The sequence below is a fragment of the Equus quagga genome, chromosome 7, assembly GCF_021613505.1.
Source record: "Equus quagga isolate Etosha38 chromosome 7, UCLA_HA_Equagga_1.0, whole genome shotgun sequence".
Classification (NCBI taxonomy): domain Eukaryota; kingdom Metazoa; phylum Chordata; class Mammalia; order Perissodactyla; family Equidae; genus Equus; species Equus quagga.
Window position 1 is genome coordinate 20894543 of NC_060273.1, and position 22008 is coordinate 20916550.

Consider the following 22008-nt stretch of genomic DNA (forward strand, 5'->3'; position numbering starts at 1 on the left):
GTCTATGGTTGGCTGCTTTTGTGCTACATCAGAAGAGTTATGTAGTTATGTAGTATAGCCCTCAAAACCCAAAACATGTACTATCTGTCCCTTCACAGAAGACGTTTGCCAGCCCTGGCCTAGCGCATGAGACGTGGGGTTGACTGTTTCTGGTGGCGCATTAGGATGATGCTGTGCTGCACAGGGCGTATGCCTATAGGCAGCAGGCAGGTCGTGCCACAGTTTGCTGTCCACTGGGATAGGCTGTGCTACCCAGAGGCATGCTGGGACACACACGTACATCGTCACCAACTCTTGAATGCGTCAGCTTCTTCCCTTTCACTGGCTTTCGGGGACCAGCCAAGTCCTGGGACCATGGCTGCAGCCAGGGGCGTGTCCAAGGCCATGGTGGGTGTGGAAGGGGCTGTGGCCAGCAGGGAAGTCCTAGTCCGCTGTCCCCAGCACACCCTGGACACTGCTCCCAAGCCTCCAGATCTGATCCTCTAAGGCAGAGTGACCTGGAAGATGGAAGAGCATGTGGTTCCTTAAGGTGGGTCCCAGGGACACCCGTGGGTCACCTGACCGGCCTAACGCAGCACCCGTGTCTACAGCAACCTCACGTGTGTCCCCGAGAACAGAGAAGATGAAGTGTGCGTGTGCCGTATGCTGATGGACAACATCGTCAGTGAGGACGTCTATGAGCTGGACCTGTGGGCTGGGAACCAGCTGCTGTGGAACAGCTCCTTCAAGCCCAGCCGGCACGGTGAGCAGGGCGGGCAGGGCCTGTGTGCCCACAGCCAGCTGGCTCTGGGACGGGGGGCGGGCTCCATTCAGGGTTGGGGGCTCCAAGCAGCCTTCTGCCTTTTCCCAAACCTGATGGGGTTCTTGCTCCCTTCTGGGGCTCAGTCCACCTGTCTTTGAAATGGGTCCGTGCTCAGCAGTGTATCAGGCCCCCTTCAGTTCAGATATTTCAGCCCCCTGAATTTAAGTGCCCAGACTGGGATGTCGAGATGAGCGTGTTCGATGGAAGGCATGCTGCTGCAGATTCAAAACTGAGCTGGGAACTCTCTTCTGCCCTCTGTCAACTGGTCAGCTGCTGCATCTTCAGACAGTCTGGACCATGGAAGGCTGACCTTATCCTGGTACCCAGAGCCCCACAGGAATTCCCCATGAACTTGCTGAAGTTTAGTGACAAGAGTTTAAAACACTGTTTATTGCTGTGTGACCTTGAACAAGTCACAGTACTTCTCTGAGCCTCAGTTTCCAGAAGAGTTACTATTCTCATTTTGCAAGTGAATAAAGTGTAGTACAGAGAACGCAAGTAACCCACCGAAGGTCACACAGCTCCTAAGCAGCAGATGCAGTGTTCTCACAGAGCTCACAGTCTTTGCCACTCCATCAGCAGTTCCTGAAGGGCCTGCTCATCCCGCTGGTGGTCAGTGGGTTATCTAAAGCAACCCATGAATGAACCTGTGAATTAAAATAATTTCTACATGTGTATGTTGACTTAATGTGCATTATATCCCTGTGTCCTATGGATATGATTGCCTAAAAAGAGACAAAGTTGCTGGAATTCAACTTGGCACTTTAGCGGTTACTCACCACCTTCCTCCAGGGAACGCAAAATACAGAAGCCAAAGGAACCCGAACTCTGGCTGCTTCTCCTTTGGCCTCACACTTGAGGCCCTATCTCTGTGCTATGTCGTTATTTACTAGGGGCTTTTCTTTATTTAGATTCATTAGAATCAGTATGGTGATTGTAACTCTCTTGTTCTGCTCTGAATCTCTGTGGCACCCATAAATGTACTACGGAGCTCTTGTTGACTGTCTCAGGGGCCTGGGGTCTGCGGGCCTGGTGGGCCTCCTCCAGCAGCCCGGACGAGCCCCTCACCAGGCACCACTTCTCTGCAGTGAAACCCAGGGCCCCGCAAAACCTCACGGTTCACGCCATCTCCCACACGTGGCTGCTGACGTGGAGCAACCCGTACCCTTTGAAGAATCACCTGTGGTCTGAGCTTACCTACCTGGTCAACATCTCCAAGGAGGACGACCCCACGGACGTGAGTGGGCGCTGCATGGGGTTTCCCCAGCCTTGCCTGGGACTCGGCTGAGCAGAGGTTCAGCCCTGGGCCAGACAGCAAACCTAGGGTCCTAGAGCCCCTATCCCGGCTCTGTGCGGGGCCACTGCCTCCCCACCCTCCGCCCTGAGTCCCAGTGTGCAGAGAAGGGAAGCTATTTCCGGGCCCTGCCCCTCATCTGAAAGGAAGGCTGGGCCCCTCTGTGTTTCCCTGAGACTTGAGGTGGTACCTTGATCACCCCCTTAAGTTGCCAAGTCCCAGAGTGAGACAGTCCCTCCAGGTGGGCTCCCCCCCACCCTGCCTGGCCAGGAGAGGTGTCTCAGCTGAGCTGGTGAGTTTACTAACCCTGAGTGATTTTTAACAGAGAGAAGGGGCTGCAGGCTCAGAGCCTGCCCCAGGAAACAAATTCAACCATAATGTAATGTCCTTGCTTGGTTCTTGGTTCTCGTTGCATTTACTTTTTTTTTTCCCGCTGAGGAAGATTGTCCCTGAGCTAACGTCTGTGCCAGTCTTCCTCTGTTTTCTATGTGGGACACCACCACAGCATGGCTGAGTAATGTAGGTCCGTGCCTGGGATCTGAACCTGCAAACCGAGGCCGCCGACACGGAACGCACGAAACTTTAACCACTAGGCCGTGGGGCCAGTCCTCTCAGTGTATTTACTTTCATGTGATGCTCGAGGCCCCTACTACTTGCTTTCCAATCATTGACGCTGATTTCCAGTCAGTGCAGTGGGCTCCTTGTTAAATGAACATATCAATGTATTAAAAGGGAGTGCTGATTGACAGCAAGCTCTCATGTACCCCGTAGCAGGGCCGTCTACTGTGGGTGGCTCGGTCCCCTCTGTTTTAGTCACAGATGGGGATGGAGGTCATTTCCTGCCACCCATGTTCTCCCCTCAGACTTTCCCATTGGGGGGACCTCAGAAAACCATGGTTCCCGTGTCCCACAGAGCTGGGTTCCAGTATCTGCCCTGCCACTTACCCGCTGTGTGGCCTTGAGCATGTCACTTAACCTCCCTGTGCCTCACTTTCCTCTGCTGTAACACAGGGATAATGAGTAGCTACCCCACAGGGCTATTGAGGGCACACAATGTGTGACACCGACACGCTCCACTGCCTGGCACAGAGGACGTCGTGAATGTCCTTTCTCCTGAAGGCCACAAGCCTTGGAAACCCTGTCTGCCTCGCCCTGGTGCCCTGGGCTGTAGCTCACTCGCTCCTCAGAATTGTTGAGGGCCTGCTCTGAGCTGTGCTGGGTGCTGGTGCCAGGCTGCCTGGCCTCGACCGCCGGGGAGCAGGCCCAGACGTGTCAGCCTCTGCTGCTGCCTGCGCCCCTCCTGGCTTCCCAGGGAGCTGGTGGGTGTTGATTTATATCTCTCGGGGGTGGTTCCCTGGGCCCTGGGCTGGGACGTCGGGTTCGGGGTGGGAATGGGGCGGCCAGGCTGGCACAGCAGCACCTTGGGGCAGTGGGGCGAGCGGGGTTGCTCAGATGCCCAGGAAGAGAGGCAGGTTCCACTCTGTCAGTGAATCTCCCTCCGCGCACGGCTGTGCAAGGCCGCGTTCAGGGGCTCGGCTGCAGGGAAGAGAAGGGCACGACCTGTAGGGGCCAGAAAAGTGGCGAGTGTTTGCTTGTCATGGCTGGATCCAGGTTGCAGGGATCTCTCCATCTCTTGGCCCTGCTTTATTCTGTGTCGGCTTCATTTTGAGGCAGGCTATTCCCTCATGTAGTGGCCGATATGCCCACTGGCCGCTCCAGGCCTCCATCCCAAAGCCACGGAGGGAAACGTTTTCTTTCCGGGTATTCCCAGTAGGAGCCCTGGGGCCGATGCTCAGTTGCCTGGCTTGGATCAGGAGCCCATCTCTGAACCTGTCGCAGGCTGTGGGCAGCAGAGAGGGTCCTGGCACAGTGCTCTGATTGGCACCTCCAGAGCAGCAGGTGGGATCAGCTCCAACCCAAACCAGACGGGCTGAGAATGTGTTGGTGGGGGGGGTCCCCAAAGGGGCCTCTGGGGAAGAGGAAACAGACGGCTGGCCGGAGCGCAGCTGGGTTTAGGACCTGGCTCTGGACTCCAGCCAGCGGAGAGAATTGGTCGGTGTGCCCTGGCTAGGGCTCAGTGGTTGTGTGGGTGCTCAGACCTGGCCCAGGCCTCAGAATTCCAGGCCCAGCTTCTCTTGTTGGTGAGGCAGAGGCCACTGAGACCCCCTCCCTCATCTCTCCCTTCTCAAGGACGGAGCTGGGCCTAAATTGCCCTCGTTAGTCATTGGCCAGAGCTGGTCACGTGCTCCTGTCTGACCAATCACAGGCTAAGGAATGGGGTGGCCATGATTGGTTTAGACCAAGGAGGATTAATCCTGGAGCTGGAGACAGAGGCTTACCTGCCCTGAGCTTTGAGTACCTGACCCCAGTGGCGCAGGTGCTGGGCGGTGTCTGGCCGTGTTTGCTCTAGTGTTGCAGACATCAGCTGTGGCTCAGACTGGGTGAGATCAATTCCAAAAAAAGGTATTAGAAACTTGCTGTGGGATCTAGGGGATGGAGCTACTCATTGTCCTGGATGATTTTCAGACAAGGTTCTGTAATGGAGGTGGAGTTTTGGCCTGGGCATTGAAGGATGTATAGGAGTTTTCTAGAGAGGGAAGGGTAGGCCAGGCAGAGGGAACTAGATAAGCAAAGCCTTGGGGGTATGAAAATTCCTGGCATATCTGAGGATTATGGGGATGTGGGAGTGTGTGCAGTAACGAAGCAGAAAATGAGACCATCAGGCGAGAAGTTCAGGGTCATGAATGCTGTGCTCATGGTTATAACAGTTACCATTTCTGGTGTGCCTCCTGTGTACCAGGCACAGCATGTGTTATCACCAGTGGTTGTGAAAGCCCTGCGGGTGGAAAGGTGTTCATCTCTCCATTTTGGTGATGAGGAAGCTGAGGGTTGGAGGGGAGGAATGGCTCGCCCAGCGTCCCAAAGCTGGAAATGGCAGAGCTGGGATCTGAACACAGGATCTGAACTCCAGAGCCTGTGCTGTTTCCTCCCCCCGGACACCTGGCCTTTCTGTTAAAAAACAAACAAACCGCAAGTAGTTCCTGGCAAACTCTGACTCTGCTTTTTCTTAGTAAAACATTTCCCAATCCCCTACTCCACTCCAGGATGTATGACTCGTTGGCGACCCAGATCCAGCCGTTGCTTCCTGCTTACTCATATCTGGAAAGAAAGGAAGACAGGAAGGGCGAGCGTGCCCTCCCGCAGTGCCCACCCCAGCCTCAGCCCCGTGGGAAGCTCCAGCTGCCCCCCAGCTTCTCCAGCAACCTGTTGGGACTTCGCTTCCTCATTGTACAAAACTTCCCCTCCGCTCACTTGACACCAGACCGTTTCCCCAAACAAGCATCTGACCCACAGCAGAAGCAGAGCTGACAGGAACTGGGAAGGGTCTGCAGGGGTCCGAGGAGGAGAGAGGGCTGCAAAGGAACCGGCCCTGCAGGGACAGGAGCCCAGGCAGAGGATTCGGGCCAGTCACTTGCTGTCAGAATCGATCTTAAGCAGATTTTACTTCATTTCTTATTTTTTAAAGTTTTTTTTAAAATAAAAGTAATACTTACATGAAGTGAAAATTCAAATGTTACGAAAGGACTTAGAATGGAAATATGTTTCTCCCTCACCCGCAACATCCAGTCTCTCTTCCCAGATGTTGACCACTGCTCCCGTCTCTTGCCGGGAGGGAAAGGAAGGCCAGGCTGGAGCAGGTGGAGGGCTTGGAGGCATGCGTTTCCTTCCAGAGAGTTCATGCCTTTACAAGCAAACGCGTCTGTGTTGATGCGTCGCTGCGTTACCTTTCTATTGCCGCATAATAATATTACCACAAACGTGGCTGCTTTAAGAGGCACGCGTTTATTGTCCCACAGTTTCTGGGGGTCAGGAGTCTGGGCACGGTTTAGGTGGGCCCTCTACTTAGAGTCTCACAAGGCTGCCATCCAGGAGTCGGCCAGGGCTGCAGTCTCATGTGAGGCTCGGTTGGGGAAGGGTCACAGTCAAGCTCCTGTGAGCATTCAGTTTCCTGTGGACTGTTGGACTGAGAGCCTCAGGTCCTCGCTGGCCGTTGGCAGGAGGCCGCCCTCAGTTCCTTCCTCCTCAAGGCCAGCAAGGGTGGGAGAGTCTCCCAGCAAGTTGGAATTACAGTCTTACCTGATGTCATCACATGCACGTAGTCCCCACGCACCCGTCCCCTTTGCCATATTCCATCGGTTAGGAACAAGTCGCAGGGCCCGCCCACACTCAAGAAGAGAGGGTCAAAGAAGGTGGGGTCACGGGGGCCATCTCAGAGTCTGTCTGCCACCATGTCTATGCCTTCTCTCTCTCTTATTTTTTAAAATAAAAGGCAGCAGACAACACATACTAATCTTCTTCCTGCCTTCTCCACCTCACAGCAGGCCCTGGGAGCCCCCTCCCGTCAGGGCTAGGCTGGTGGGGCCGAGACTCTAGGCCACTGAGTTCGGGCTTGACTGTGGAGGCTGCAGAGAGCCAGGAAGGATAGAGAGGGACGTGGTGACCCTATTTGTGCTTCAGAAAGGACGCTCGTGCTCCCTGCATGCCAGGCCCCCTAAGTGCTTACCTATATCAGCCCATTTAATCCTCACGAGCACTCTGGGAGGTAGACACTCTTCTTATTGCCATTTTGTAGAAGAGGACATCGAGGTGCAAAAAGGTTGTGTCACTTACCTAAGGTCACACAGCCAGAAAGCGACAGTCGGGACTCTTACTTCATTTTACAAATGAGAGAAACAAAATCCAGGAAGGTCGAGCAGCTTGCTCAAGTCATGTCACATGGCTAATCAGTGGGGGAGCCAGGGTGAAGTCTGATCCCCTGACCCATCTTGCTCGACTGGTCACAGTTGTGGGGGTGGCACCGTAGGCCTGAGCTGAAGGAATACCCACGTACCCAGGCTGGTGGCTCTTAAACACTGCGGGGTCAGCTCAGGATAGCAGCCAGGGCAGGAGCTGGTACTGCCTCCTTCAGAGCTGGTGCACTGATGCCTCCCTTTCCTCTCCCAGTTCAAAATCTACAACGTGACCTACATGGACCCCACCCTCCGCGTCACAGCCAGCACCCTGAAGTCCAGGGCTACGTACAGCGCACGGGTGAAGGCCAGGGCTCAGAACTACAACAGCACCTGGAGTGAGTGGAGCCCCAGCACCACGTGGCATAACTGTGAGTATCTGTCGGTTCGACACTCTCCTCCCCATTTTTACTCTGGCCAGACACTTCCCCAGGCTGAGCATCTGGCTTTCCATCTCATAGGATGCCTCTGACGGCAAGTAGCAGAATTACCAGCTGACGTGATGTAGTGGTCAGGGAAGGTAGGCTAGGCTGCAGGAACAAATAAGCCCACAAGTTCCCTGGCTTAGTGCTGTGGGAGTGTATTTCTTGCTCACGTGATGGTCCAGCGTGAATGTTGGTGGTTTGAGTGGTTTCCTCTGTCTGCAGTCTTGGGCGCTGGGGCTCAGTCCATCATGTGGCTCCATTTTTTTGTATCGTGGACCGTCTTTGGCAGTCTGGTGAAGCCTGTGGACCCCTATCTCAAAATAATATTCTTAAACACATAGAATAAAATACATAGGATTATAAGGGAAACTAATTTTATTGAAATGCGGTTATAAAAATGTTTTTAAATATATTTCTTATTTCTTAACACTACAAACAAGATCTGGTGGTAGCTGTCATAAATGCTGTCATTTTAAAGTAGATGCGCACACTCGCTCTCTCGTGATACTGCAGCTGTAATGTGATATGAGGACAGCTGTGATTTCTGTTGGGGGCTGAGGGACTGATGCTATTACTCCCTTCATTCCTAATGGGAGAAAATGCTGGGTGTCAGAGGTTAGTGAAAATAAAGATGTTATTTCTTTCCCGTCCAATTTCCCAGCCCCCTGAACTCTATCTGCAGCCTTGCTGGAAGTCTGTGGACCCCGAGTTAAGATTTCTGCTCTGGGCACTGCCATCATCTGCATCCAGGCAGCAGAAGGGGGAAGGAGAGCAGGGAGACCAAACCTGCTTCTTAAAAGCCTCAGCCCAGAAGTGACGCATGTCACTTCCTCTCAGGTTCTGTTGGTGAAATTGGTCACGTGGCTACATGTAGCTGCAAGGGATTCTGGGAAATGTAGTCCCTCACTTGGTAGCTGCACCCCCCCCCCCCAGTAACTCTTTACAAATCTATCACACATGGCTTTTGCAATAAAAATATTGTTATGTCACATAAAATGAAGTCTTACAAGCGGACCTTCCCAGGTTTATGTAGCAGCTGAGTGATGTCACCCAGAGGCTTGTCTTTTTGCCTCTGTCACCTTTAGCATGGTGGCATTTTATGCTTAGACTTGTCACCTCCTGGTCCCACGTTGGCTGCTGCACACACCCTCTTGCCCTAGGGCCTAAAGGAAATGAAAGACTCCCACAAGGGGGTGCATCTCTTGCATCTTTCTCTTTTATCAGGAAGTAAAAATCTTTCTGGAAGTTTCCCTAGCAGACTTCCCCTTGCATCTCATTGGCCAGGACTGTCCCATGGCCTCTTCCCAACTGCGAGGGAAGCTGGGAACTCGAATGTCTGGAGAGGGGAATAGGATAATCCTGTGTGTCCCAAACCTCGGCGTGGGCATCTTGCTGCCTGCCAAGAAGAAGAGGCAATGGCTGGGTGGGGCGGCTGCCCAGTTGTCATCTGAACAGTGGGGAGGAGGTGGGGCTGTTGTGAGCAGTCAGTGGGAGAAGGACTCTTCTGAGTGCTGGGCATGGTGGTGGTTGGCAGTGACGATGACCCGCCACACGTGCCTCTCAACATTGCTCTTTTGTCCCGTGGATATCTCTTGACCCGTCTGTCTCCTGTCTGGGCTGGGAGCCCACAGGTGGGATCTACGCTGTGTCTGTGTCTCCAGTGCCCAGCACAGGGCCCGGTGCACCGCACAGCGAGTGCTGGGGAGAGTTTTGTCCAACTGATGTGGTTCAACCTTTGACCCAGGGAAAGGAAGGGAAATAGCCTGCATGGAACAGATATGGTGTGCTAGACATGCACTCGTTTCCAAGTATTTACTGATCTCCTACTCTGTGCCTGGGCCTGTGCCAGACACTGGGGAATCAGCAGTGACCCAGACGAAAACCCCTCCTCCAACCTTCCAGGGCAGGAGACAGAAAGTAAAACAAGTAAACGAAAAAATCAGCGAGTTCGAGATCCAGCTGACAGTAAGTGTGGAGAGGAAATGAAGCGGGGTCAGGGGGTGGAGTGATGGGAGGGGCAGCAGGAGAGGGGGCTTGGGGAACACTTCTTGGAGCAGGTGACAGGGAGGCGAATGAGGAGAAGGAGCCAGCTGTGCGAAGGTGAGAACAGCAGATGCTTGCAGATGCACAGGCACTGTTCTGGGTGCGGTATCTATTAGATCACGTCATCCTCACAGCAACCCTAGGAGATAACCCTGCTGTACAGAGAGGGTGAGGGACTCGTCCTGGGTCACTAGCAAGGATATGACAGTCAGGCTTTGAACTCAGATAGTCCAGCTCCAAGGTCACTGCGCTTGACCTCTATGCTTCAGGAAAGAGGGAGAAGCAAGTTCCAGATCCTGAGGTGGCACCAACTTTGGGAGAACAGGGGACAACAAGGCCAGTGTGGCGAGGGCTCCGTGTGCAAGAAGCAGAGTAAGAGGGGGTGAGGCAAGACCATGCATGGTCTCGGAAGACACTCCCCTGAGGCCTCGGTCCCCAGCTCTGGGAATTGGAGCCCAGGCTGTACCCAGCGCAGCGCAGGCTCACGGCTCCCTCCACTTGCAGACTACGAGCAGCCCTTGGAGCAGCGCCTCCCGCTTGGTGTCAGCATCTCCTGCGTTGTCATCCTGGCCATCTGCCTGTCCTGCTATTTCAGCATCATCAAGTGAGTCCTTGGTTCGGCACGGGATGCCCCCCGAGCTAGCCCTTCTTGCGTGCGGAGTGGGCGCGGGATCTCCCTCTGCTCTGTCAGCTTGCGGTCCTTTTATTCAAGAAATATGTATTGAGCAGCTGCTGCACACAAGGCACTGAGGCAACAGCTGAGAACAAGACTGACCTGGACCCCGTGCTCCTCACGGGGAGACAGAGATGCCAGGTCAACAAATAACATGACTGTTTTCCATGCTGATCCGGGCGCTCAAGGAGATATACCAGGGCAAAGGGGAGCTGTGTTCCGGGGGGCTAATTTGGATCGAGAGTCCAGGCAGGCCCCTCTGAGGAGGTGATATTTGAGCTGTGACCTCCCTAAGAGGATGAGCTGTCCAGGGGAAGGACTGGGAAAGGACCTTCCTTTAGTGGAAGGGAGATGGATCACCTTGGGTGTGCAGGGTACGGTCCAGACACTTGGGGGCATGTGGCTGTAGACAGAGGAATTCTAGACTCCTGCCCTGATGGAGTCAGGAGTCCTGGGTTCGGATCCTGGCCTTGGAGCTCAGCAGCTGTGTGGCTGACAAGCTGCTGGGCCTCTGTCAGCCTCGGCACCCTCCTTTGCAGGCTGAGAGTAACAGGGAGAACATATTTCGTCAGTCCTGAGAGTCCTGAGAGTCCTGGATCACAGTGGGTGGGGGTAGAAGGAGCCTTGTTTCCAGTGAGTTCGAGCTCTTGGATCATGGGACCTCAGAGCCTCAGACCTCCTGACTGCAATGGGACTAGCTCCGCATGTGAGGATTAGCAATGGCTGAGGACTGATGTGGGTGAGGCTCCCGCCTTGGCAGGGCACACAGTAGGTGTGGGGGAATGCGAGTTGCCCTCTTGCATCTTGTCACCAATGCCTCTGAGCGACCCTTCTCTGAGCCTCAGTTTCCCCCTCGCCTGTCCATCCTTCTTGCTGTTCCTTGAACGCGCCAAGCAGGTTCTGCTCTCCAAGCCTTTGCTCTTGCTGTGCCCCTGCCTGAAAAGCCCTTTCCCCAGGCATTGCGTGGCTCCTCCTCCACCTTCAGTTGCCATTCAGAAGTCACCTTCTCCAAGAGGCCTTCCTGGATCACATTCTCCCTTCCTCTCTTTTCCCTAACCTTCTTTATTTTTGCTCATGACTCTTATTGCCGTGAACGAGTGACGTCATATAACCGTTTCTGTATCTGCTGTCCGTCTCTCTCTCCTAGAAGGTCAGGTCTGCGAGGGCAGGGGTTTTTGTCTGTCTCTTCACTGTTGTGTCCCCGAGGCCTGGCACAGTGAATGGTCCGTCGTAGGTGCTCAGTAGATGCGTGCTGACTGAGTGGAGTGGGTGGAGGCCCCTCCAGGGGTGACCCGAGAGCCTTCTCTCCCAGTGCTGACACTCTGTGGCTCCAGGCAGAGCCAGGCAGAGAGACGGAAGCGGTTTCCTCCTGGGTTCCATCAGCCTCTCAGTCCATCCTGGGCCCCTCCCTGGCACTGTCCCCTCGGCTGCCCCAGAGAGGGGGTTGTTGATGGGCAAACGCAGTATTCTCTCTGCAGCTTGAGCCTCTCCTGATTCCCTGGGCCTTGTTCCCACTGAGGACAGAGGTGGCCATGGTAGGGGCTCCTTTCTGGGCAGCTGGATTGCAACCCTGAGTCTTCTGCCTGCCAGCCGTCACCTGCCCTCTCTGAGCCTCAGTCCCCTCATCTGTAGGATGGGGTGAGAATGAGACATCCAGAGACCAATCGACATAGTCCCTGACCCCTAATAAGTGTTGGCGACCATGATCATTTTTATGGGAGGAGCATCAACTGGCCAATGATTGGAGACCAACCCCTTTTCCTTTTCTTTTTCAGGATTAAGAAAGAATGGTGGGACCAGATTCCCAACCCAGCGCACAGCCCCCTCGTGGCTATCGTCCTCCAGGATTCTCAGGTAGGAGAGCAGCTTGGTTAGGGTGCTTGGGAATGCACGTTTCAGGAAACACGATTCAGAACGTCTAGGAGGTTCAAGACGTTTCTGGCATTTGAAAGCGCACCTGAGGGGTCAGGAGGGTTTCAGGGCGGTTGACTCAGCAGCTTAATGCCTGGAGGCCTCCCCTCCCCCTCTTCCACTTCCGTGGCTATTCTCTCAGCCTGGGGCTCCTCTGGGGCTGGCGTCTTGGTTTTTTCCCTCCCTTGGGGGGAGTTGACCACTCAGGTCATCTCCGTCTCATCTCGTAGAGGGGTGCCTGGACCAGGACGGGAGGCCAACAGGAGAGGGAGAGGGCCAGACTTCCTGTGTCTTCTTCTTGAGAGCAGGAAACTGCCCCGAAGCACCAGCCAACCTCGCCTCACTCTCGTTGGCCTCAATTGCGTCACATGCCTTATCTGACCTGGAGGGCGTGGCAATACCTTGAGAACAGCCAAGTGGCCACCCCTGAGCTAGGGCTGGCCGTGCGGGGTTTGCCAGAGTAGGACCAGAGCTCTCTAGGAACGAGGGAAGGGGAAACAGGCCCTGTCCGGAACAGACGGGCCGAGTGTCCTCCATTCTCCAGGGACCCTGTGGCAGGCTGGAGTCTGGTGATGCTGGCTTTGAACCCTGGGTCTGCCACTTGCCTCCAGTGTGGTCTGGAACATTTGCTTCGCTTCTCTCAGCCTCAGTTTCCCGTGTGGGTTAAAGGAGTGTTTACCCAGCAGGGCTGACGCTGGGATTCATTGAGACAGCACGCGTGAGGTGTATGTCACAGGGTCCTGCTCGTAGCAAACGCTGTGTATGCATCAGTTAGCTTTGCTGTGTGACAAATCACCCTGAAATTTAGAGAGTTAAGACAGTGACTGTTTATTTAGCTCTTGCTTTGCAGGTCGGTAGACTGGGCTCAGTGCAGTGGCGGGTGGAGGGGTCCTGGCCTGGGCCGGGCAGACCTTGGCTGGGCCTGTCCCCAGGGGCCTCACTCACAGGTCTGGCAGTTAGCTGACTCTCACCTGGGGCAGTGGAGATGTCTGTCATCCTCCAGCTGGCTGGCCCAGTTGGCACAGTGTCACTTCCACCACGTTCTGTTGGTCAAAGCAAGTCACACAGCCAGGCCAGACTGAAGGGGTGGCAGGAGCGTCAGAGTACTGTGGTCATTTCTGCCGTCGGCCACAGCAAGCTAGTACTTGGGCAGTCTCATTCGCTTCCGCGACACCGAGGCCCAGAGAGCTGAAGTGGCCCGATTGGACCTCAGACCTGGTAATGTCAAGGCTTGCAGTCTTTCTGTAGCAAACGCTTCCCGAGTGTTGCTGTACGCCAGGCTGCGCTGGAAGGCCGTTCCACTGTTACATTGGCTGTCTCTGTGTTTTAGGTGTCACTGTGGGGGAAGCAGTCCCGAGGCCAGGAGCCAGCCAAGTGCCCGTACGTACATGAACTTAGGTCATAGCCTACGTGGGTTTGGGAGGTGATGGAGCTGGAGCCGCGGGCCCCATCCTGAGAGTGGAGTCACTCACCCACCTCCATGGCTGCCTTCTCGTTCTTGATGTTCTGCACTTGTCCTGTGACACTGGGCTTTGACGGGTGGCCAGAGGACGGGTGGTCTGGGTAGATGGGCTGCTGGCTGAGCCCCCTGCATTTCACTCGGGGGTCAGGCATAAGCTGAACCCCCTTGGGAGTTCCCAATGTAGTAGTAAAGATAGACTGATAGATTGTTGGCTGTAAAGTCAGGACGCACGTCTGCAATAGATAGACATCAGTCCAGGGTGATTCCAAGCTGGGCTTTGAAGGACGAATAGGAGTTGTTTAAGTGGGGAAGCTGAACCCTGACCAAACTTTTCCTTGCTTTTGCAGACGCTGGAAGACTTGTCTTACCAAGCTCCTGCCCTGTTTACTGGAGCATGGCCTGCAAAAGGAGGAGGATTCCTCCAAGACTGTCAGAAATGGGCCTTTCCAGAGTCCTGGAAAATCAGCATGGCGCACTGTGGAGGTCAACCACCCGATCCTCCAGCCAGAGATCATCAGCGTGGTGCCGTGTGTGGAGCTGTGTGAGGCCCAGGTGGAGAGCGAGGAGGAGGAAGTGGAGGAAGATAGAGGGAGCTTCTGCCCGTCGCCTGAGAGCAGCGGGAGCGGCTTCCAGGAAGGCAGGGAGGGCGTCGCGGCCCGGCTGACAGAGAGCCTGTTCCTGGGCCTCCTCGGGGCTGAGAATGGGGGCTTGGGGGAGTCATGCCTTCTTCCCCCTTTAGGAAGTGCTCAGATGCCCTGGGCCAGGATCTCAAGTGCAGGGCCCCAGGAGGCAGCGTCCCAGGGTGAGGAGCAGCCTCTCAATCCAGAGTCAAATCCTCTGGCCACTCTGACCCAGAGCCCAGGCAGCCTGGCTTTCACAGAGGCGCCTGCTGTGGTTGCAGACAACCCCGCCTACCGCAGCTTCAGCAACTCCCTGAGCCAGCCCCGAGGTCCTGGAGAGCTTGACTCAGACCCACAGCTGACCGAACACCTGGGCCAAGTGGACCCCAGCATCCACTCCGCCCCCCAGCCCTCTGAACCACCCACTGCACTCCAACCTGAACCAGAAACCTGGGAGCAGATGCTCCGCCAGAGTGTCCTCCAGCAGGGGGCAGTCCCAGCCCCCGCCTCGGCCCCCACTGGCGGCTACCGGGAGTTTGCGCAGGCGGTGAAGCAGGGTGGCGGGGCGGCGGGCTCCGGCCCTTCTGGAGAGGCTGGGTACAAGGCCTTCTCCAGCCTGCTCGCTGGCAGTGCCATCTGCCCAGGGCAATCTGGGGTTGAGGCCAGCAGCGGGGAGGGGGGCTACAGGCCCTATGAGAGCCCCGACCCTGGGGCCCCTGCCCCGGTCCCCGTCCCCCTGTTCACCTTTGGACTGGATGTGGAGCCACCTCACAGCCCTCAGAACTCCCTCCTGCCAGGCGGCTCCCCAGAGCGCCCTGGCCCAGAGCCGACGGTGAAGGGAGAAGACCCACGGAAGCCCCTGCTTTCCGCACAGCAGGCCACAGACTCCCTCAGGGACGACCTGGGCAGCGGCATTGTCTACTCGGCCCTCACCTGCCACCTTTGTGGCCACCTGAAGCAGTGTCACGGCCAGGAGGAGCATGGCGAGGCCCACACTGTGGCCAGCCCCTGCTGTGGCTGCTGTTGTGGGGACAGGTCCTCGCCCCCAGTGAGCCCCGTGAGGGCCCTGGACCCCCCGCCAGGTGGGGTTCCCCTGGAGGCGGGCCTCTCTCTTGCCTCCCTGGGATCCTTGGGGCTCTCTGAGGAGCGCAAACCCTCCCTCTTCTTCCAGCCTGCTCCCGGCAATGCTCAGAGCTCGAGCCAGACCCCTCTCACGGTGGCCATGCTCTCCACAGGGCCCACATGCACGAGCGCTTCCTAGGGGTGTGCCCTCTGGTTGCTGCGGTCCACAGGTGAGGACCGGGTCTTCGAAATGCCTCCCCCCACATTTTGGGGCAGCCAGGCTGGCAGACTTCTGAAAGACTCAGAGAACCCTGGTAGGAAGCTGTGAGGTTGTCCAACCTGGGGCTACAGAGACTGGACCCCCTTGCTCCCAGCCGTGGCCCGAGCTCCCCCCATCCCACGGGAGTGGAGCCTGCAGGGCAGCCATGCCCACGGCAGACACCTGCGGGCATCGGGAGGTCCCTGGGCAGCTCAGCTTGTGAACGAGCCGTTGGCCGCTTCGTTGGTGCACAGCTTCTCCAGCATGCTGTCCCTGTCACGCCTGCCCAAGGCTTGTTTTGTCCACCTAATCTCTCTGTTACCCGAGTCTGACCCAGTCCTGGGTTAGCTGCCGCCATCTCACTGGATTGGATGCTGAGCCTAGAAACTGATCAAGCTCATGGGGGAATGACTTAGGAGGCCCCAGGAAATTGACGGGAAGTCGGGGTCCAGGAGGGTAGGATTTGCCTAGAGAGGCCCATTCCTTCAACAGAGCTTCATCTGGCTGGCACCAGAGGCAGGATTGCACCTGTGGTGGGTGCTTAGCCAAGTCGGGGTCACAGAGAAGGACATGAGAAATTGTGATTAGCCGGTAGTGACAGTTTGCTGTCAGGTCCCCCCACAACTGTAGGCCTGGGCCTTCTCTTAGGCATGGGATCCCCAGAGTGGACCTGCCCAGCTACCCTGGGGCCAGTTTGTGCCCCCATGGAGACCGTTGCTGGCAGCCATAGAGACCAGAGGGAGTGGGTCACGGCCCATGACCCAGCCGAATGGGGCATTCCAGACAGCTGACCCAGCACGTTTTGCCTGCACATGGCTCAGACCTTGGGTCGAGTAACGCTTGTTTGTGTGTATCTCAAAGATTATTTTATCTCCTGGTATTTGTGTTTGCTGAGGACGGTGGAATGGGGGGGTCTGGAGTCTTGTATGAATAAAGATTCTCTCCTTTTTTTCCCCATTTATTAAATAAACACGCTGCCGGGCAGTGTTGTGAACACCTCATCTCTGTTAACTCATGGATCCTCCCGCCCAGGGAGCCTGGGCCCACGAGGTTAAGGGACTTTCTGTCTCTATTTGGGTCCCCCCAAGACGGATTCAAGTGCAGTTAGATGATTCGGCAGGTGATCCCAGGAAACCAGGCTTGGGAAGAGGGGAAGTGAGGACGGGAGGGCGGGAGGCAATAAAGAATGTGCGCAGCGACGCCTCACCCCACTGGGAGCCTCAGGAACCATGCACAGCGCATGCCTGGAGGTGCCCCTGCACAGGATGGGGGCGGCGCGAGGGTGCTTGGCCCCCAGCACCTGTCTGTCTGGTGGTGGGCTGCTTCCAGGGCGTTAATTCCCCAGCACTTCCAGCTGCTCCGGGAAATAAGTCCTCAGGCTAGGAGTCGATGTTTGAGCAGCCTTCGGCACATCGATGAGATGCAGACGGCACCGGCAGCAGCTGCTACACTTTGCCAAGGTCACACAGCTAGTTTGTGGCAGGCCTGCAGCTGAACTCAGGAGGTGTCCATTGCCCAGGCTCTCTGCAGGTGAGCCGTGCATGGTATCGTGGCAGATGGCCGGACACAGCGGGCCTGAGACGGGCAGGCAGGGGGCCTGAAGCCCCTATATCTGTGATCCCCCTGGTCTCTGAGTAGCTTCCCTGACTGCCACACTTGGAAAATGAGGGGCATGGTCGTTGGAGGTTTCTTCCTTCTCTAGCATTCTGCACAATGCACTAGAAGTGATGGGGAGCTCACTACCTCACATGCAGCCTGATCTTTCTTAGAAGTGCCTCCTTTGTGTTGAGCCCAAATCTATCCCATTAGCTCCTGGAGGCACCCCCTCCACACGATTTTCAGATGGGGAAACTTAGTGCTAGAGAGGAACAGGGCCTTGCCCAAGGTCCCACAGCGAATGGCAGGGTCTGAGCTAGCCCTCTGGACTTTTGCCTTCAAGAGCTCTTTATAGTAAAACATAATTTGAAATAAAAATGACTATTTAGGGCCAAGCAATATGCTAAGTGCTATAAATCCCTTATGTCACAGCTCTGGTAGTCAGCTTCAATTATTATTCCCAATTTTGCGGATGAGGAAGCAAGCCCAGAGAGGTTGACATTTAGCTTAGGACCACACAGCTAGGGAGTCCTGGAGCCAGGATTTGAACCCAGGTCTCCCAGCCAGCATGATATGCCATCTCATGTGCAGCACAGCACCTACCTGAAAGTCAGCTCTAACCCACTTTGCCGGAGCATCGTCTCGGAAAATCAAATTTTAAAATTAAGCAGCAGAGAAAATACGTTTGTGAGCGCGGTGGAGAGGTGGTTGGGTTGGAAGTCCAACACAGAATTGAGGCCGGCCTCCTTCTTGCCCCAGGACCTTAGGAGACAGAGACCCTAGTTGTCAGCTGAGGCTCACGTGACAGAACTGGCTGGGCTTCGGGAAGCCAGAATGGAGCAGTACAGAGGGACACCTCCCAGCCCCTCCCTGGATTTAAACCCACGCTCCCAGGTTCAGGGATGCCGGAGAAAAGCCATTGTTCCTGCTTCCCCAAACCCCTTCTCCACCTTAACACAGGGAAGGAGGAAGCAGAGAGGCCGAAAAGCCAAGAGAGCACAGCCACCAATATTCACCGAGCACGGAGCACCGGCTGTGTGTGCCAGGCACTGTGTGGGTGTGAGGACCCTGAGGGAGATAGGGCCCTGCCCTCCTGGAGCTCAGTCCAGCGGGGGAGACAGACAGCAACCAGACAAAAGGAAAAGCTGCCAACACCGAAGGGTGCTATGAAGACAACAGGGGTCTGAGGTGGGGGTGCTAACAGGGAGGTCTTTGCGGAGGTGACGGCTGAGCCCTCAGTGACTGGAAGAAGCCATGGTGGACTGGAGAAAGAACATTCTGGGCAGAGCATGGAGCATTTGCAAAGGCCCTGAGGCATGAGGAGTTTGGCACCTTCGCAGTTCAGAAACATCCGTGAGCCAGGGACAGCGGTGGGTGACCAGGTCAGGCGGGATGCAGGCTGGCGCGAGGAATTTACATTCTGGCCTAAATGCACATTAGTCCCACCCACTGAGAAACATGGTCTGACAGAAACCAGTGTGTCTTCAGTCTCCCCACTCCCCAGACCTAAACCATCCACAAGCAGGAGGCAAGGCGGGGGAGTGGAGCCACTGGCAGTGCTCCTCCCGTGGGACTCCCACGGTGCGCACGCGGAGGACTAAGGTCCCTCCTGACAGGAGCCACTGGGGTGCTGAGGTCCTCGGTGCTGATATTCTCTCAGGAGTGAAGGCTGCCACAGGGATTCACACAACAGAATGGCTGGCTGCCAGGGCCTCTCGGAATCTCCTTGACAAAGGACTTTTAAAAATCCCCTTAAAATCTGGTCCTTGGGCTAATCATCAGGGAAATGCAAATCAAAACTACACTAAGATATCACCTTACCCCCGTTAGATTGGCAAAAACATCCAAAACCAAGAACGACAAATGTTGGAGAGGTTGTGGAGAAAGAGGAACCCTCATACACTGTTGGTGGGAATGCAAACTGGTACAGCCACTATGGAAAACAGTATGGAGATTTCTCAAAAAGTTAAAAATAGAAATACCCTATGACCCAGCCATCCCATTACTGGGTATCTATCCTAAGAACCTGATATCAGATATCTCAAGAGTCCGTTGCACCCCTATGTTCATCGCAGCATTATTTACAATAGCCAAGACGTGGAACCAGCCTACATGCCCAGAAACTGATGATTGGATAAAGAAGATGTGGTATATATACACAATGGAATACTACTCAGCCATAAAAAAAGACGAAATTGGCCCATTGACAACAATGTGGATGGACCTCGAGGGCATTATGTTAAGCGAAATAAGTCAGTCAGAGAAAGACGAACTCTATATGACTCCACTCATAGGTGGAAATTAGTATATTGAGAAGGAGATCTGATCGGTGGTTACCAGGGAAAAGGGGGGGTGGGGGGAGGGTACGGAGGGGGAAGTGGTGTACCCACAACATGACTAACAAAAATGTACAACTGAAATTTCACAAGCTTGTAATCCATCATAACATTAATAAAAAAAAATAAAAAAATAAATAAAAAAATAAAAATCTGGTCCTTGGCCTCCCACTAGTCGCCGAATTAGGCCAGAAGCCCCAAGGCTCTTTGGGGCATGAAGTCCCAGGCCCCTTATCTGCTGTCCCCTTTATCCTGCCTGTGCCTTATCTCACTTGCAAACCAGGAAGGATAATAAAATCTGCATCCTAGGGCCGTCCTGAAGATAGTGGCTGTTACCATCGTCTTCATCATCTCTTGGGTTTCTTCCAAACTGGCTGGGTCACAGGTGACAAAAGTGAAAACGTACAAAGAGCTTAGACATTTAGAATTTGCAGCCACAGCCGCTGCTCTGGGCTTCCTCCGAACCTCCCCAGGAAGGCTCTGCGGGCTGCTGCTGCCACCGCCGCGCAACCGTGGTAGGGAGCCCCGCGCCTGTGCCTCCCTCAGCTCCCCCGTGCTCTCTGCCTTCTGCCACGTTCTCAAAGCCTGGACCAAAGTTTAATTTTAGACTTACAGGAAGAGAATCAGAAAAAGACGGAGAGAATGTTGGTTCAAAGAACAGTTTCAGGAAGGAATTTTATAGCATGACGAATGAGTGTCTAGAACAGCGCCATCCAACTCCACTACCTGCTGTGATGGAAAGGCCCACTGTGTGGCTAAGGTGACTGAGGAATTGACTTTTAAATTGTATTGACTCAATTAACATTTAAATTTAAATAGCCACATGTGACTGGTAGTTACAGTATTGAACAGCGCACAGCTGGGAGATTCTTTTAGTCCAACGTAACTTTCTCGATTGCCTCAGTGTAGAGGGAGAGGAAAAGACCCCGAAAGATGAAGGAAGAGAGAAGACAAACACACTGCACCAAATGTTTGCCCCAAGAGCCACAGAGGGGCGGGGGTCTGCTGGATCAGGTGGGCCCAACTCAGGCCCGCCTGCGCCCACCGCCAGCTCGAGGTGGGCAGCTGGTGTGGGTGGAGCGAGATGCTGGCACAGGAGTTTCCCAGGACCCCCCGGGGGGCTGGACCAAAGAGCCAAGAGCAGGAGGCCGCCCAAGGTAGCCGTGCCAGAGGGGGCTGGACAAGGCAGACCCCAGAGACCTACAAAGGCATTGATTTTGGGGCCACCCACCCCAATCCCGCACACCCCCAGCCTCAGTTTTACAAAGATTTTCCCCAAGAGGCAGGGAGATGGTTGCCTCTGTTTTAGTTGTTTTTTTGCTTATTGCTTTTTTCTGATTACCAATTGACACGTGCCGGCCTTCTTGGATTCAGAGAAAACCTAAAGTTATAAAGAGGAAAGTGAAAGCCACCGGAAATCCCGTCCCCGCCCCAGCACCTGGCACCATGTGGGCAGTCCCAAAATGAATGTTTGTTTTTGAAGCTATATCTCGGTTAACATCCTGTTGAATAACCTTTCTGACACTGTTTTCCCACAAAAGTTATTAATTTAAAAAAAAACAACCCAAGAAGTTTTTGAGCGCACCCTGCAATGGAGGCATGAACACGCTGGACCCCACAGCAGCCCTGCGGGAACTTGCCCATGGTGCACCCTGACTCCTGACCACACCTGGCACACCTCTTACAGAGACAGAAAGAGGCTCAGAGAAGCAAGGGCTCTGCACTCCTCCTGCCTCGGTTTGAACCAGCCTTTGTCAATTTGGAGCTGTGTGACTGTGGGCGAGGTACTTGACCCCTCTGGGCCTCAGTTTCCTCCCCCTTGACAGACGGACAAGAGAAGTACCCTGCAGCCCACGTGGCGGGGTGAGGAGCAGATGTCATGTGGGTGAAGGCCAGGCCGTGCCCAGCTGCTCTCGTGGCTCGCCTGAGATACCTGACAGCAGCAGTTTTCCTGGAAATCCCGCCCTTCCCCACGATGTTTATTGACAAGCTGGGGGCACCTGGCCAGCGAGGGGCTGGCTGCATCAGATTGGCTGGACCCCAGCTCCTTGGTCCCTGCTGCCCCCTAGGGGCCCACTCTGGCCCCAGCGCCTGCCTCCGTCCCAGGGTCTGCAGGTCTGGTCCAGGCCCAGGGCGTGGGATATCCCCACCCACCTGACCCACCTGTCTTTCTCCCCGGCGTTTCCCCCACATCCCCTCCAGTGCCTGGCAAAATGCCTGACGTACACCAGGACTCGGTGCTCCAAGGACCAGCTGTGTTGCTCGGGGCCGGTCACATAACTCCTCTGCTCTTGCTTCCTTGTCTGTAGAATGGGAATAATGACAGACCCGGATTGGTGGGGCTGTTGTTAAAATTAAACGTGTTAGCACATGTCAGGCCTACACGTGCGGTGCCTGCGCATGGTTAATCTGTCCGAGCGTTTGCTGGCCTTCATCTCGTACCGAATGAGTCTGCGGGTGTTGGGAGGTGAGGATATAAAACGTAATTAAAGGAAAGCATGACGTTCCAAATTTACTGTTACTTTGTTGCAAAAAGGACAGATTGGAACAATGGGAATCCAAGACAAACATGGTCCCAATAAGCACGACGCCACCATCTCGTGTTTGTGTGTCTCCACATCACTTGGAGACGCGGTCCACATGAGGACGCAGTGTTTGAAGGTTGGCAGAGCTTTCGATCATGCACTTCTCACCACATACCATATACGTTACACATATGTTTTCTCCCTCTGCAA

The 22008-nt window shown here is 55.0% G+C and overlaps 1 protein-coding gene across 7 annotated transcripts in view; it reads left to right on the forward strand.

Annotated features, from left to right (window-relative positions):
• Positions 1-16337, forward strand: part of IL4R (interleukin 4 receptor) — a 37542-nt gene extending 21205 nt beyond the window's left edge. For all 7 annotated transcript variants that reach the window (XM_046666100.1, XM_046666101.1, XM_046666107.1 and 4 more), the window contains exons 4-10: positions 591-742; positions 1891-2039; positions 7101-7257; positions 9859-9958; positions 11803-11881; positions 13269-13318; positions 13748-16337. In XM_046666100.1, the coding sequence (XP_046522056.1) occupies positions 591-742; positions 1891-2039; positions 7101-7257; positions 9859-9958; positions 11803-11881; positions 13269-13318; positions 13748-15281 (2221 nt within the window). In that variant the 3' untranslated portion in view covers positions 15282-16337. The remainder of the gene's footprint in view (positions 1-590; positions 743-1890; positions 2040-7100; positions 7258-9858; positions 9959-11802; positions 11882-13268; positions 13319-13747) is intronic.
• Positions 16338-22008: the final 5671 nt, after the last annotated feature.